This window comes from Petromyzon marinus, chromosome 2 (assembly GCF_048934315.1).
Source record: "Petromyzon marinus isolate PM22_M1 ecotype Great Lakes invasive population chromosome 2, UKy_Petmar_22M1.pri1.0, whole genome shotgun sequence".
Taxonomy (NCBI): Eukaryota; Metazoa; Chordata; class Hyperoartia; order Petromyzontiformes; family Petromyzontidae; genus Petromyzon; species Petromyzon marinus.
The window spans coordinates 8,107,622-8,121,131 of record NC_133668.1 but is presented as its reverse complement, the minus strand read 5'-3'; the positions used below and the strand labels follow the sequence as shown (position 1 = coordinate 8,121,131).

Below are 13,510 nucleotides of genomic sequence, written 5' to 3'. Positions count from 1 at the left end.
TGAGTGCGGAGGTAGCATAGACGTATAGTCAAGTCGTTACTTTTCCTACAATTGTGGTTAACGGTATTCTGCATAAAATGCACGAATAAAGTGGACATTAATGACAAAGTCGTCATCAAGCGCTGTCGTTAAATAGTACGGAACCTTTGTAAATCCACTGCTGGACTGAGGCTTCCAAACAATTGTGCCCGTCATGTGAAGGTGGTTTTACCATAGGGGCCGGCCATCAACGACGTCACGCGATTTTGCCCGATTTTTGACCCCCCCCCCTCTCTCCCCCTCGTCACACGGCGTCACAAAAAGTCAGACCCCCCCCCTCAAATATGACGTCACAAAGCTCTGCACTCACCCCCCCCGCTCAAACCATATTTCCATTTTGAAAATAAAACATGCTTCAAATCACTTTAAACTATTGTCATTGTCGTGCGTATTTGATGTGGCGCTGCACTCTGATGTTGCAGGAGAAAACATTTATTAAAAAGTCTATTTAATTAAGTAGAACGTGTTGTCCATATTTATTTTAAGTTGCGCATTTTGATATGACGTCACATTTCTCAACCTCCCCCCCATCGTCACACATCGTCACAAATGTCTGACCCCCCTAGGTGCGTGACGTCATTTATGGACGGCCCCATGCTTCACCAGTTCAGTTCAGTTTATTTTGGTATAGCCCTGTGAGCCATCCGGCTCTTGAATCGGGTGCGACCACAACAAACAAAATAACAAAAACACGAACAAGAAAAACATCTTAAAGTGACTACGTGACTGTGCAAACAGAAAATCCATGGGAAAAAACCCAGCAAAAATATTCCTGAAAAAAGCACCGTACACCAACGCTGTGTGCAAAAATCCCAGTGGGATGCAAGTCAAACAACAACAACAACCACACAAACTTAGAGTAAGGCCATCAGTCTAACTCGGTACTACAACAAAACAAACATGCCCAAACCAAAAAACGTTTTACAAATCACCAAAAAATAAAGCCATAATTGCAACGTAACAGTGATCACAAGGACTGTGACCGAATTTTTACAATAAACTACATAAATAACATGTAACACCAAACCCTAGAGCCATAGCTGGCTGCATGAGTTACTCCACAACAACAGAAGCATCGGTCGGAGTATCACATTTTTCAATGCACCTTTAAGATCAGCACGCTAAATCAAAATACAGATAATACTTTTCAGCGTCATCCGGAGCGAAACATTTTATTTTATTTTACGCCAATGAATAGTAGTGGCAGCTAGGGGTGTACAACTCCTCTAGAGCAGTTTTGAGAGAAGATATCATTGGTAGCGATTCAAGTTGCAGTTTATTGGCAATAGCATTCCAGACTCTGGGGGAATCAATAGCAAAGGCCCTTCCTCCGGTTTTTGTACGGCAATAGGGAATGCGAAGCTGGTAAATGAGCGAAGACCTGAGGTCAAATTTGTTCTTTGAAACAGAGAGGAGATCCAGCAGGTAGTCTGCGGATTTTTTTGTAAGTACGTCGTGAATAAATAAGATCTGGTGCACAAGCCGTTGGACATTGCGGGTCACTGCGGGTTGGTGAAGGAATCTTACAGGACCAGTTCCAATATCAGTCGCCACTACTGATGCGCTATCATATACTATACAGGGGCATTGCCCGAAACATCGCATATTATATATGTTTATATCGTAATACTGTATGTCCAATAACATAATAGCACATCAATAGTACTTTTAAGAAGGGCCATAATAGCACATCAATAGTAACTTTTAAGAAGGGCCATCGCCCGAAACGTCGCTTCATATTTATTGTTTTAAGGCCAGTCACGTTCTTACCCGCTCCTACTGGACATCTGTGGAAAAAAACAGAGCTTTATAGCTCATCGGATTCCTCCTGCAATATAAATACATATTAAGATTCAGCGTTGATTGACGCGTGTGTCTATTCATACCGTGACGTCATCGCAAAGTCAGCAGCGGGGAGGGGGGGCGAGGCTGGGCTTGAGGGATACATGACGTCAAAAAACTGCGAGTGAGTGACGTGCGGCGCGAAGCAGAAGCAGCAATGGCCGATAAGAAGCCCGCGGTGGACCTCGGAGTGCTGGAGGAAGACGACGAATTCGAGGAGTTCCCAGCCGAAGGTGCGCCGTCGGGAAAAGAAACAAAAGATAATGAGCCAAACGCTTTCGCTCGACGTCCACGAACAGTTCTTTTTTTAAACGAATACAGCGAGACGGAGTTGACCCGCCGAACCGTCCGCGCCTGCTCGCGATGCGTTTCGGCTCGTCATCGTGGGTAGGCCTCCGCGAAGCCTGCGGCCTTGCCTGGATTCTCAGCGGAGGGGGTGGGCTCCTGATGGAGGCCGCGTCGATGGTTTCCTCCATTTCATAGTTCCATTTATTTGGTACAGCCCTGTGAGCCGTTCGGCTCTTGAATCGGAGGAATCCCAAGAGCGATAAAAGCTGTTTTTCACAGACCTAAACATTGCCGATGACTACATCGGCCAGAATGCGCCCGATTACGTCGAGTCTCGTAAGCTAAGCAGATTTGAGTCTGGATAATGCTTGGAAGGGTGACTTCCGTACGTAATAGGTGTTATAGGCTGGTGCTGAGCGACGTTGTGCGCCGCGGTGGACTGCAGCAATAACCACTACGTGAAATTTAATTTTCACGTCTGCTGCCCGCCTAAAACCAACCGGCGTTGAAGTTTCAATAATTCCGTGTTCATCATAGACCAACGTTATCCGATCACTGACGGACCGTTTGTGGGCGCTTGCTGAAATCATCATGCTCCTCGAAACAGACGACACTGCAGCCAGATCAGCGAGGCTCGTTCGCAGTTTACGTGAAGTTTGGTCTAAAAACAAGCAGCTCCCTCGACCCGCACGGCGCGAGGGGGTTCCTTAGTCAGCAGTTGTTCGCGACAGACGTACCATACATACATGTGGAGCAAACGCAAGCCTTTCATATCGTTCGTAGTTTTCTGATGCGGCATAGGCACACGCCTATGATTCGGTACTCTTTGAGGCCTAAATTGGTGCCGTGAGGTGGGCCAGCAGATGTCAGTAGAGAAAGTTGGTCCTTAAAACCTGTGTGGTGCGTCGAGTTTCATCTCGTACGCGCGGGCTTTGGAATTTCTCCCACACACAGAACGCTCAAATTGAATTTGACAAACATTCAATTCGTGATCTTCCTGAAAAAATATATATTTTGAGGGTCCAGTTTTTGCGTCCCAAAAGAAATGAAGTACTATACTTTTGCAGTTCATATTAGAAGGTATTGTACGTTTTTATGTTGAGATGTGTAAGCGTACTTCACCGCTTAAGGTTTGATGGCTAACAGTGGACAAGGCTGGTGACAGAATAGCAGTCAAAGCAGAGAACATGCCCAAGAGTGTGGGTCGGTGAGATGGTGATATAATTTCGTGTACAGGAGTGAGTGGTTTTGGCAGTTGCAGGCCTTCATCCAGAAATATATTACAGTGCCTTTTTTAATCGCAAAGGCTCTTTTGAACCATGAATTTACTTAAATTTCAGCTTCTACCCATTATTGTAGCCCAGTATTCAGTGTATGTATATTTATTACCTTGTGTTTCTGTATAAAAAGCAGCAAAGACATTTTATTTTCACGCACACATTGTCCCACCATGTGTGCAGTTGTGTAAAATCATCACTGTCGCTCTTAGAATTGGTATAAAATTGTTTTAGTTGGAAACGATAGGTGTATTATGGTGACAGGAGATGTGCAATGGTTTCAATAGTTCACAATAGGCATACTGTTGCAATAGCCGTACTATGGTAGACTGGCTTCCGTCACAGGAATGTCGAATTTCCACCATTGGCTTGAGGCCAAAAGTGGATATTCGCACTTTTTCATGCTCATACATGAGAAAAAACACTTTTAACCAAATCATTAAACTTACCAGACAGAAAAGTCTGTGCTGGCTGGAAACAAATACCACCGTAAACAGTAAAGGTGTTTTATATACGGCAAAACCATGGCAGATGTGGATACCTGATGTACAAACAGACCATACTACATATAAGGACGCACTGCCCGATCCACAAATACGGCGATACACTCTGCTGATCCTGACGCAATTATCTGGCTTGACCACCGGGATTTGAACTTGTAGTTATTGCTCCTGCATCTCCATCAGCCATAGGAAAAAATAAGATAGACAGCAGAAGGCACAATTGTAACCATAAGCTCCGTCCTCCCAGCATGCTTTGCATTGTCAATTGGTATCAACTTGTTTTTTTTTGCTACTAAGATTCAATATACTGGCCATATTATATTAGGCAACAGTTTTTCAATGATACAACTGGATACTGGTTTTGTTCTTGTGTGGAATCATCAATACACCATAGCCTTGTGCCTTAAGTGCTTTATATGGGCAAGCCCTCCCAGAACACTTGACTGCTCGGCGCTCCATAACGGCGACAATGAACCAATCCTGACGCTTTATATAAATAGGACTAAATACGAAAAAAAAGTTTCGTCCAGGCTGGAAACTAATAAATAGCAGTGAAACAAAAGTTAAACACTGACAATTATATGTGCATTTACAAGGCACTTAGCCTATGGGAAAACAAGTAAAGCATTTTCATAGTTGGCAATGCCTCTGTGCTCATTGTGTTCAGTGATCCATCATGGCTGAATTTGTTTGGACACCGGAAAACGGCAAATGAAATGGCTAAATTCAGGGTGACTTCTTTCTGGAAAAGAGACCGCTTCTCTCAATGAGCTATTATTAGGTCATCTAAATTATTTACTGTCAGTGCCCGGCAAACCTTAATTTTCAGATGGGAGCATTTTGGTAATGTCCCTAATGCAACACAAAGGCAATTCTTCTACAGGGTAGCATTGTTACCTTCCAATTTGTGGTTTGCACACTGCGTGATGAACCTGGCAACCTTCGTTGTATTTTCGGCCATGGCTGACATCAGTGGCGAGTGATATGTGAAATGGTTGTGGGCTGCCGCTTCACTGACCCGCGCTGGCAAGTGTCGTAAAGTTCAGTTAAACAACCCCTTTGGCCGACACGGCATGGAGTAGGCCTTCATCTAGCAGTGGATTGTTAGAGGTGAACATCACGTTTCTAGACTAATTCTCACAAGAACCCTGCCTGGGAGACTTGGTAAATTCCTTATTGAGGATTTTTGTTCTATTTGAGAGAAAACCCAGAGTTCCCTAGAGAAAGAGCCATTGCCACCAGTTGGTTAAAAATAGGCTGTCGCATTTGCTTATGCTAGTAAAATGATAGTACTTCTCTAAGTGATCTGTTACATCATCTATCCCATGATTTATTGGGCCGGTTATTTCACTCCACAATTCTCTATTTACCGATTGTGTATGGAACCACTGGGATATGTGTCCCATTTTTAGTTTGATGATTCACGGCTTGGAGCTGCCCAGAGCTGCACACCAAATGAGACATCACTTAAAGGTGCCTTCAAATTTAAAACACCTTTACGAGCAATTCCAAACAATGTATGTAGTTGTATAAGGGTTCTAAACGAAGATGCATAACACCCACATGACGCCATAACTTGCAAGCGCAGCTGCAGAAGTGGGCAGACCTCTGCATATGTTTCACTTCGACTACTGCAAAGATAATTATTATTGCGATATGCCAATATCAACTTTGCAGAAACTCCCCGATGTGTTAAAAATGCAGCTGCTTGGCTAGTTGGCAGAGTAAATGAATTGAGCGCATGACAGTTCTACTTTTGCATTAGCTTCCAGTGGAAGCACACAGATGGTTTTAAAATCATAGTGCTGACGTTTAAGGCTGTCCGCGAGTTAGCACTTGCACGTGTCTCACTGCCTGGCTATCGCACCGCACAAACCAACTCTGGCGCCACTGCAGACAGTGGACTCTTATCTCCCTGCACTGCCGCCAACTCTCCTGGCCAACGCTGGTGACGGAGCTGTTGTCAAATAGACTCCCAACGGTACAACCTTGGTCGTCCAAGTCTGTTTTGATTTATCTGCAGCCTTAGAAAAATGTGGCTCTTTTATAAGGACATTTCAAATGTGGAGCATGGTTTATGAGGTGACTGCGCTCATCGGATGATCAAGGCCTCCGTATGCCGTCCAGTTGGGAGGTGCTATTTAACCATACTTCCCTATTCACTCCAATGCGGGTTGGTTGAATACATTACCTGAGTGAATTTGTATCATCGGCAGGTGGGTGTCATGTAGGCAAATGACGGGTCAATTAATATAAGGCTTCTCAGGGTTATTTTACTTTAAAGAAAGGTGCGGTATCGTGTGTTTTTTTCGCTGTTATTTTTAACGGGTTTTTTTTTTAATCCCATCTTGCAGACTAACCTCATCCGCCGGTTGAAATGCATGTGGCCGGTATGCCGTGACAAAATTTCTCAACGAGTAAATGATGCATATATGTTGAACTTCTTCTTTTGCACCCAACGTAGCCAGCCTTGCTAATCGTGGGAGGAAGGACATTACGTCACGTTTTAATATTTTGTATTTATACGTGAACCATTATGCCCACATACTCCCACAGAGTTAATTTTATGTTTTTTTTTTGTATTCCCTCACGTCTATATTAATCGACCGTAATGACAAGCTCATTATGGCCTGTGTAGAAGAGTCGGGCGCGAGAGGCCGTGCTCGTGTTTTGCCGTTGCAGACTGGACGGGGCTGGACGAGGACGAGGACACGCACGTGTGGGAAGACAACTGGGATGACGACAACGTGGAGGATGATTTCTCAAATCAGCTGAGGCAAGGCTTGCTACACCTCAGTCAGTCCAGACCCCACTACGTATGTATGTATGTTGAGCTTCTTTTGCAACATACATAGCCAACCGTGATAATCGAAGGTGCGGGGGAAGTACAACAAACCCAGCTCACAAAGCAGTTCTAAAGAAATGAGTTTTCAATATAGTTGCTCTAAAAGTGCTGAGCTCCAGTGGCTTCCTAATGTCGGAAGGAAGACAGTATTCGCAAATACAGGCATCATACACCATTATTTTTCTACTATTTCTATTCTCCATTGCAACAACAGCAGCAGCACTTATTGGCGTAGCGTGGTTGGAACGGGCTCTTGGTGCAAGGAATAAAGTGGGCCCCCCATCTGCTCCCCCTCACCCCCCCTGTCCACGTATAGCCTTACACCCAAGTCCCTCTGATCCTTGGGCCACGGTGCAGTTGCACCGCTTGCACCCTCGATATCTAACGTCACTGGTTCAGTGCAGTCTACACGTGTTACGCAGAGAATCACACGAGCCTGCATAACCACACTTGCACGGTAATCTAATAAATTTATATACAAGACTTTATGGATAGGTATGCCACTTGCAGTACCATCGCATAGATTAATCGGTAACACATTTTTGTGCCAGTATATATGCACTGCTGTTTTTTGGGGGGAATTAAAGAGCCCATTATATTGACTCTCTTCCACGAGCTTTTGTGAAGCCTGTTGCATGAATAACATTGATTTGAATGTGCATGGCAACTGAATACAACCTAACCTCTAGATGTGGTGCACAGCAATATCCAAAGATAAATTAAAACAAATGTAAAGGGAACGTTGGTTATGAAATCAGCCCGTATTAACCCTCAAAAGTGACGATTTTACATCTCAATTTCTGAGTTCGTTTTTTATTGGAATAATGGCAATTTGTAAAAGAATTGCATTATTGGACAGGTGTCAAACAGATCTGTCAAGGTGAGGACCTTTTTTGGCAATTCCTATGTAATAAACTGACAAATGCAACCTCCAGGCATCCTTGGTAAGCAGATAATGACAGTAAATCTTTACAGGTGATGGGGAGTCCTGGCTGAGCCAGTAGGAACAAATGACTGTAATCTGTGCCCGAGAATTGGCAAGATTTCTCACCGCTGTGCAGAGCAGCCATCTGCTGTAATGGCCTCCATTACATTAGAAAGTCAATGGATGCATGAGGCTTTTATGGATCTGGGAAACTGTCAAGCCACCACCACGCTTTACTATTAGCCTTCTCGAGAGCACCCATTTGGAGGTTATAATAATGCATGTTATGTTGTCTCGTATTTATTTATCTTGCACCTTGGCGCGTGCACGACCACGAGTGAAAATGCAACGGTTAATGACGATGACGGTGCTGTCTGTTACGCGGTCGCTATTAGAGGAACGCTTGGCTTTTCACGCGCTTGTGGGAAAGCTGCGAATGCCGGGTGCGCTCGTGTCCCTCTGAAGCACTGCTGGTGGAACATTGTTTCTGTTGATGCTGCTCAGTCATGCGAAAGAGCCTCGCGCAATGTGCGTTGCAACTCGCGGAGAAAAGGGGATTTGTACGGGGTCTGGCGAGAGGGGAACATGTCGTCGGACGTGCAGCACCTGCCTGGTTTTTTTTTTAAAGACTTGCACAGCAGCTGTGCGGAGGGTTTTACAAAATTTGCCACAGAGCTGACTCATCCAAGCATCCAAACACTTGCCTGATTGAATAAGCTGATGAGCTATTCTGTAACTTGATGGGCTCCTGAAGCAATCAGGGCTTGTTTATTAAACAGGCGCGTTACCTGATTGTGCTTTGTAGCCGTGTGCAGTCATGAATTAGCTTAACGCATGCATTATACGTCACTGATTTTTTTTTCTTGTCATACATAGTTAAAATAATGTGGCAATGTTCAATACAGGGCATGAGCAATATTTTCAAGCCTTTTAACAGTCATACATTATTTACTGCTACAATATTCCAACACTGGCATTCTATTCTTAGCGCACTTGATATTCCTTTATCCCCTTTGACAGACGTTCTAATCGTTGTTTTATCCTTCACTGTTTTCAGGGCCGAGCTTGAAAAGCACGGACATAAGATGGAGACCTCGTAGAGAAGGAACGACGTTTGTGGAGGGGGGGGGGGCGGAGAGTCTTCAAAGCCTCCCACACCACCGTTTGGCTTTTGCATTAAAATAATGCCTCCCGCGACCGCTGTTTTTTTTTAGCCATGACCTGTTCTTGGGGTCGTCACCGAAGAGAAAGGGGATGCGTTGTGGAAAGCAAACGTGAAAAAATTGTCACCATTCTCCAGCCATGTTGGATTTGTTTAATGTCCTGTTGGGATTTTCACCGTTCGGAATAAAGTTTAATATTTTGTTCATTTGTTATTGTGTGTTTTAGTGTTGCCAAAATAAACTAACTGTTCAACTAAAAAAAACAATGTTGTTTATAATTTTGCACACATCTGGCCATATGTTTTATAACCGATTATTCACGTACCGGATTTGCATTAAGGAAGAGAAATAACTGGACTTGTTATAGGATACATTTATATGCTATCGGCAAGCAAGATACGTTTGTACTTTGGCAGTTTGTGTGAACATTTCACTTCATCAACATCTGCCATGATTCGCCACTGGATGAAGGTCTCCCCACACCTTGGCCATTTTTCAACGGCACGTATTCGGTACTTATTTAAAATTTTAAATTGAGATGTAATCCCAGCACCGGGGTTGAGAAGTGGAAATGTAGTTCGGAAGGGAAATAACCAGATCTTTAACCCACATCGGCATCACCCCCGAACTCACAGTGTCCCTAAGGAGAGTTGTCGAGAGGGGTAGCGGCAAGGCTCCTAACAGGGGGAGCAGTTAAGTGTGAGGTGAAAACAAAGGGCACTGCAGTGAGGTGTTTCTCCATAATAGCTCTACGAGGCTGCTATCGTACAGTTTTTTTGCGCGTTTTGCTGTAATCTCTGTTGGCAAAGCCCGTGGGAACGGTCAGACTGTGGAGCAAACTTTAACAGAAGCCTTTAAAGAAAAGTGCGGGGTTGAGGGGAGCTGGCGACTGGGGTGTAATCAAGGTGCAGACAGACAACCGTGCCAGGTATTCGGGTGGGCTGGCCCGTCTGTTTCAGCCACTTGGGGTTGGGCAGGGGTTAGGGGGTTTGGAGACACGGTGGCTGGTTGAACACGTGGAAGATGACTGCACGTTGGAAGGGGTGGTATTGCAGGTTGTTTTTGGGGTGTGGAGGGTGAGCTGCTGGGGGAGGCAGAAGATAGCACAAGCGAGTCTTTGCTGGACAGGGGCAGCCTGTCTATGGGCTGGACAGGAAACAATAATTGCTCGTGGAATGCTTGGATGGGCGCTCGTTCGCTCTCCTGTGTAAACGAATCAAAACAAGGCCGATTAACATCTCGAAGTCGCCAAGATAACAAAGGACATCAACCCGCGTTGATGGTTCTGAGTTACTTCGTGCAGTGATGGACAGATTGTGTTCTAAAGCCACTGACAAATTGTGGATTTGATTAATCTTCGGCCATTTTAATCAACTGCTGGATGAGGGCCTCGCCAAGCCACCGCCATCTTATCACGTCCCTGCTGATCTCGTCAATCTTTCTCCGCAGTGGAGCCCTCATCTTACCTTCTTGGGAACTGATTAATAATACAGTACACAATTGTGCCCAGCTTGGATTTAGCGATTGTGCGAACTCGGGTTCCTGTTATCTTGAGTAAAGGTGAAGCTCATTGCTCAGCAGTTGTCAACGTACACCTGGGATCTGTCTCATCCGAGTAAAACCTCGAGTCCCAATGCAATTTTTCTGGAGAGTGTTTGGCCAATTTCTTGACAAAGAGTGTTGATTATGCGTGTATACATTACACGTGCATACCGTGTATATATACAGTACATATAGCAATAGTTTCTTGCTGTGGTTGTCCCACCTGATGAAGGACGCTTGTGTTGCGCCCGAAACGTGATTTATTTTATTTTATACCTACGTGACTTTTCCGAAAGAACCAAAGAGTATAGTACATATATTACGAATACTATAAAATGTTCACGCTATCACCTGAATAATTCTGGTAACAATGGAATCCACCTAGTCTTGAGACTTTCAGGAGGGTCCTGCATTGGGATGTTTTGGCCAATTCCATTACTGAGTGTCTTCATGTGGGAGTAAGCTGGAGGATCCAGATAAGCCCCATCAAGAGTACGAGGGGGGATAAAAACGAATACATCTCTGCGAACAGATGGATTTAGGAGCCCATTTGCAGTGCTGTTGCCATCATGGCCACCTCACAGGCCAGCGCTTTTGGGAGTTTCACAAATCTCTGATCCACCACCCGTCTCCACAACCGCTGGATCAAGTCTCTCACATGCTCTTAAGTAGTCGCGGGGAGTGACGTCTCAAAATGAGCTCTGTGTTTGTCCACAAAGCCTCAGACAGTTTTGGGCTAGTGAGCCCTGCCGCCGGGCATGTTATCATCTGCAGAAGTCAGCTGTTCAGGTGCCTCCCTCCACGTGCTAACAATTATGTTTGTGTAGATGACTTCCCATCGACTGCCAGCAATCATGGCTAATAGCTGGTGATGCGGAGGACTTTCAACGAGTTCCAGAGTCGTTTGTGTCAGGAATGTTTAATGTGCTCAGATTTACATTAAAAAAACTTTGCGTAAAGAGCGGATTGTCCCCTCTGCGTGAATTATACGCGGCGTGGCTATTCGATGTGTAGTGACTGTGGTTGTCACTGTATGGTGCCGGGGCTTATGAAGCCACGGCGGATAATGTGTTGTCATTATGGGCAGCCCGGGTTACGGGGTGTAGTACCAGCCCTAGCGGGGCTTGGGTGAGCGCTGGTAAGCGCGGAGGCACCGCGAGCAGTGTGTGGTGCGGGCTCCCGGTGAGGGAGCGAGAGGGAGCGTCAGCCAGCCAGGGTTACCTTGGGGCACGATACGCTAGTTGACCTGCTGACACGTGACCGGATGATATTGGAGGACGGGGGCCGCGGGGCGGTCACGTGATCCGAAAGAGCTCTCGGGAACCTTCGAGAAAGAGCTCGAGAGACCTGGAAGGTGGGCGGGGCGAAGGGCGGAGCCAGCCCCATCCTGGGGGCATATAACGAGGGCCCCGTGAGGAGCTCGGGGTTCTTCGTGCGCTGGTGTTACGAAGATCCACGTCGGGGAGAAGAAGCCTCGAGCCACGCGGTCCGGGACCCCGCTTGTGGTCCGTGTCTAGTTCTGCCGTAATGTGGTTAGATGGGCATTCGAGACCCGAGTGTAGATCGTGTTTCGTTGCGTGCTGTTGTATAATAAATAGTGTTGCTCCCAAGATAACGTCTGCGACTTAGTTGTACTCACTACAGATGTAACCATCGGGCTGCTTGGTGTCAACCAGACAGTCCGCTCAGTATCATTGCTGTCGAGTGTGCAGGTGGTGTAACTGCACCGGGACCCACGCCCCGGGGGATAAAAGAAGGCGGGGATTGGGGGGAGAGGCTGGATTTGGACAGAGGAGGTAAATTTTTATATTCCTTGTACCAGGGCCCACGCCAATTACCCTACGCCACTGAGTTCAATGGACTTGTTCAGTGTGCATTTACTGTATATCGGAAGGTGTTGAATCGCAGAAGCGTGAGAGATGGAGATGGCACATACACTTTTTTTCTTTTTTTACCAGATAAGGCCCACTGAGCTATAAAGCTCTTTTTCAGGAGTGACCTGGCCAAAAATGATAGCTCAAAGGAAGTGGCTTATCACGTGGACATTTCTGGCAGCCAAATACTTCAAACACACGTTTCTAAATATGGAGAGAAAGAAAACCGGAGGACCCGGAGAAAGATCCAAACGACCACAAGGAGAACATGCAAATTCCAAATATACAGGCGTCAGGGTCGGGATTGAACCCACGACCTGCTGCACCCCGACGAAGTAATTAACATCTCGCCTTCATCCAGCAGTGGACTGATCATGACTGACTGTGAGGATGATGACACCGGAGAAACAAGGCATGCATGACATTACTTGTTTTCATTCGGTGTTCTTTTTTCGACGTGGCAAGGTTTCGTTTTATCGGCATGGTAGGTGGGAATTGGGGTGTCATTATTTAGACCGCATCCACACTGCCCCCCCCCCCCGCCTTCCTCTCTGCACCAACCCCCGCTGAGAAAAAAATGTTTCTTGAAATATTTTCATTTTCATGTCAACTAGTAGCCCGCACACCCGTCCCTAACTTCAGCCAGTCAGTAAAACTTGTTTTTTTAATATAAAGTATGATACGTATCCCGTGAAAATGCGGCTGGCGTATGCAAGGGGGGGGGGGGAGACGTCAGCACGCATGAACCCGGCTCAAGGATGTGGCGAGCGGGCGATGTAATCACGCAGATGTGCGTTTTGACGTCACCACGGCACACGTGCACTTGGCCACGCGCCAGCCAGCCAAGCTGAAAGCCAGGCAGGAAGCCAGGGAAAAGAGGGAGGAGCAAGCGAGGAGATATAAGGGAGAGAACGGGCAGGAAGAGGGGGGGTTGGCGGGAACGAGATTGGGATGGCTGGGGACAGGTGTGGATGGGTGAAAAGGAATCAAAGATTAACCCCCTGCAACCTTGTGTCGGCTCTCCTTTACATCTGGTGGCAGCGGTGGGATCGACAATGGCTACGAGGAAGAATCCCCGCGGACGAGAGCCAACAGAAGAGGAATCAGGGGCCGGGGATCCTCCACATCCAGGGCAACAAGGGTGCCTGCTACCAGGAGCAGCAGCAGGGGGCCCGGACCCCATGGAGGACCCCATGGAGGACCGCATGGCCC

At 46.3% G+C, this 13,510-nt stretch overlaps 1 protein-coding gene across 1 annotated transcript; it reads left to right on the top strand.

Annotated features, from left to right (window-relative positions):
• Positions 1–1,959: 1,959 nt before the first annotated feature.
• Positions 1,960–9,088, top strand: SEM1 (SEM1 26S proteasome subunit). The gene is made up of 3 exons (XM_076069266.1): positions 1,960–2,114; positions 6,632–6,725; positions 8,777–9,088. The coding sequence occupies exons 1-3, from the start codon at positions 2,039–2,041 to the stop codon at positions 8,817–8,819; spliced, it is 213 nt and encodes a 70-aa protein (XP_075925381.1). The 5' UTR covers positions 1,960–2,038; the 3' UTR covers positions 8,820–9,088.
• The last annotated feature ends 4,422 nt before the right edge of the window (positions 9,089–13,510 follow it).

Bases quoted from the DNA above. Each gene is read 5' to 3' on its own strand.
- SEM1 (XM_076069266.1), top strand. From the start codon at position 2,039: ATGGCCGATAAGAAGCCCGCGGTGGACCTCGGAGTGCTGGAGGAAGAC. The intron at 2,115-6,631 runs GTGCGCCGTCGG...TTGCCGTTGCAG, and splicing joins CGAGGAGTTCCCAGCCGAAG to ACTGGACGGGGCTGGACGAG. The intron at 6,726-8,776 runs GCAAGGCTTGCT...CACTGTTTTCAG, and splicing joins GATTTCTCAAATCAGCTGAG to GGCCGAGCTTGAAAAGCACG.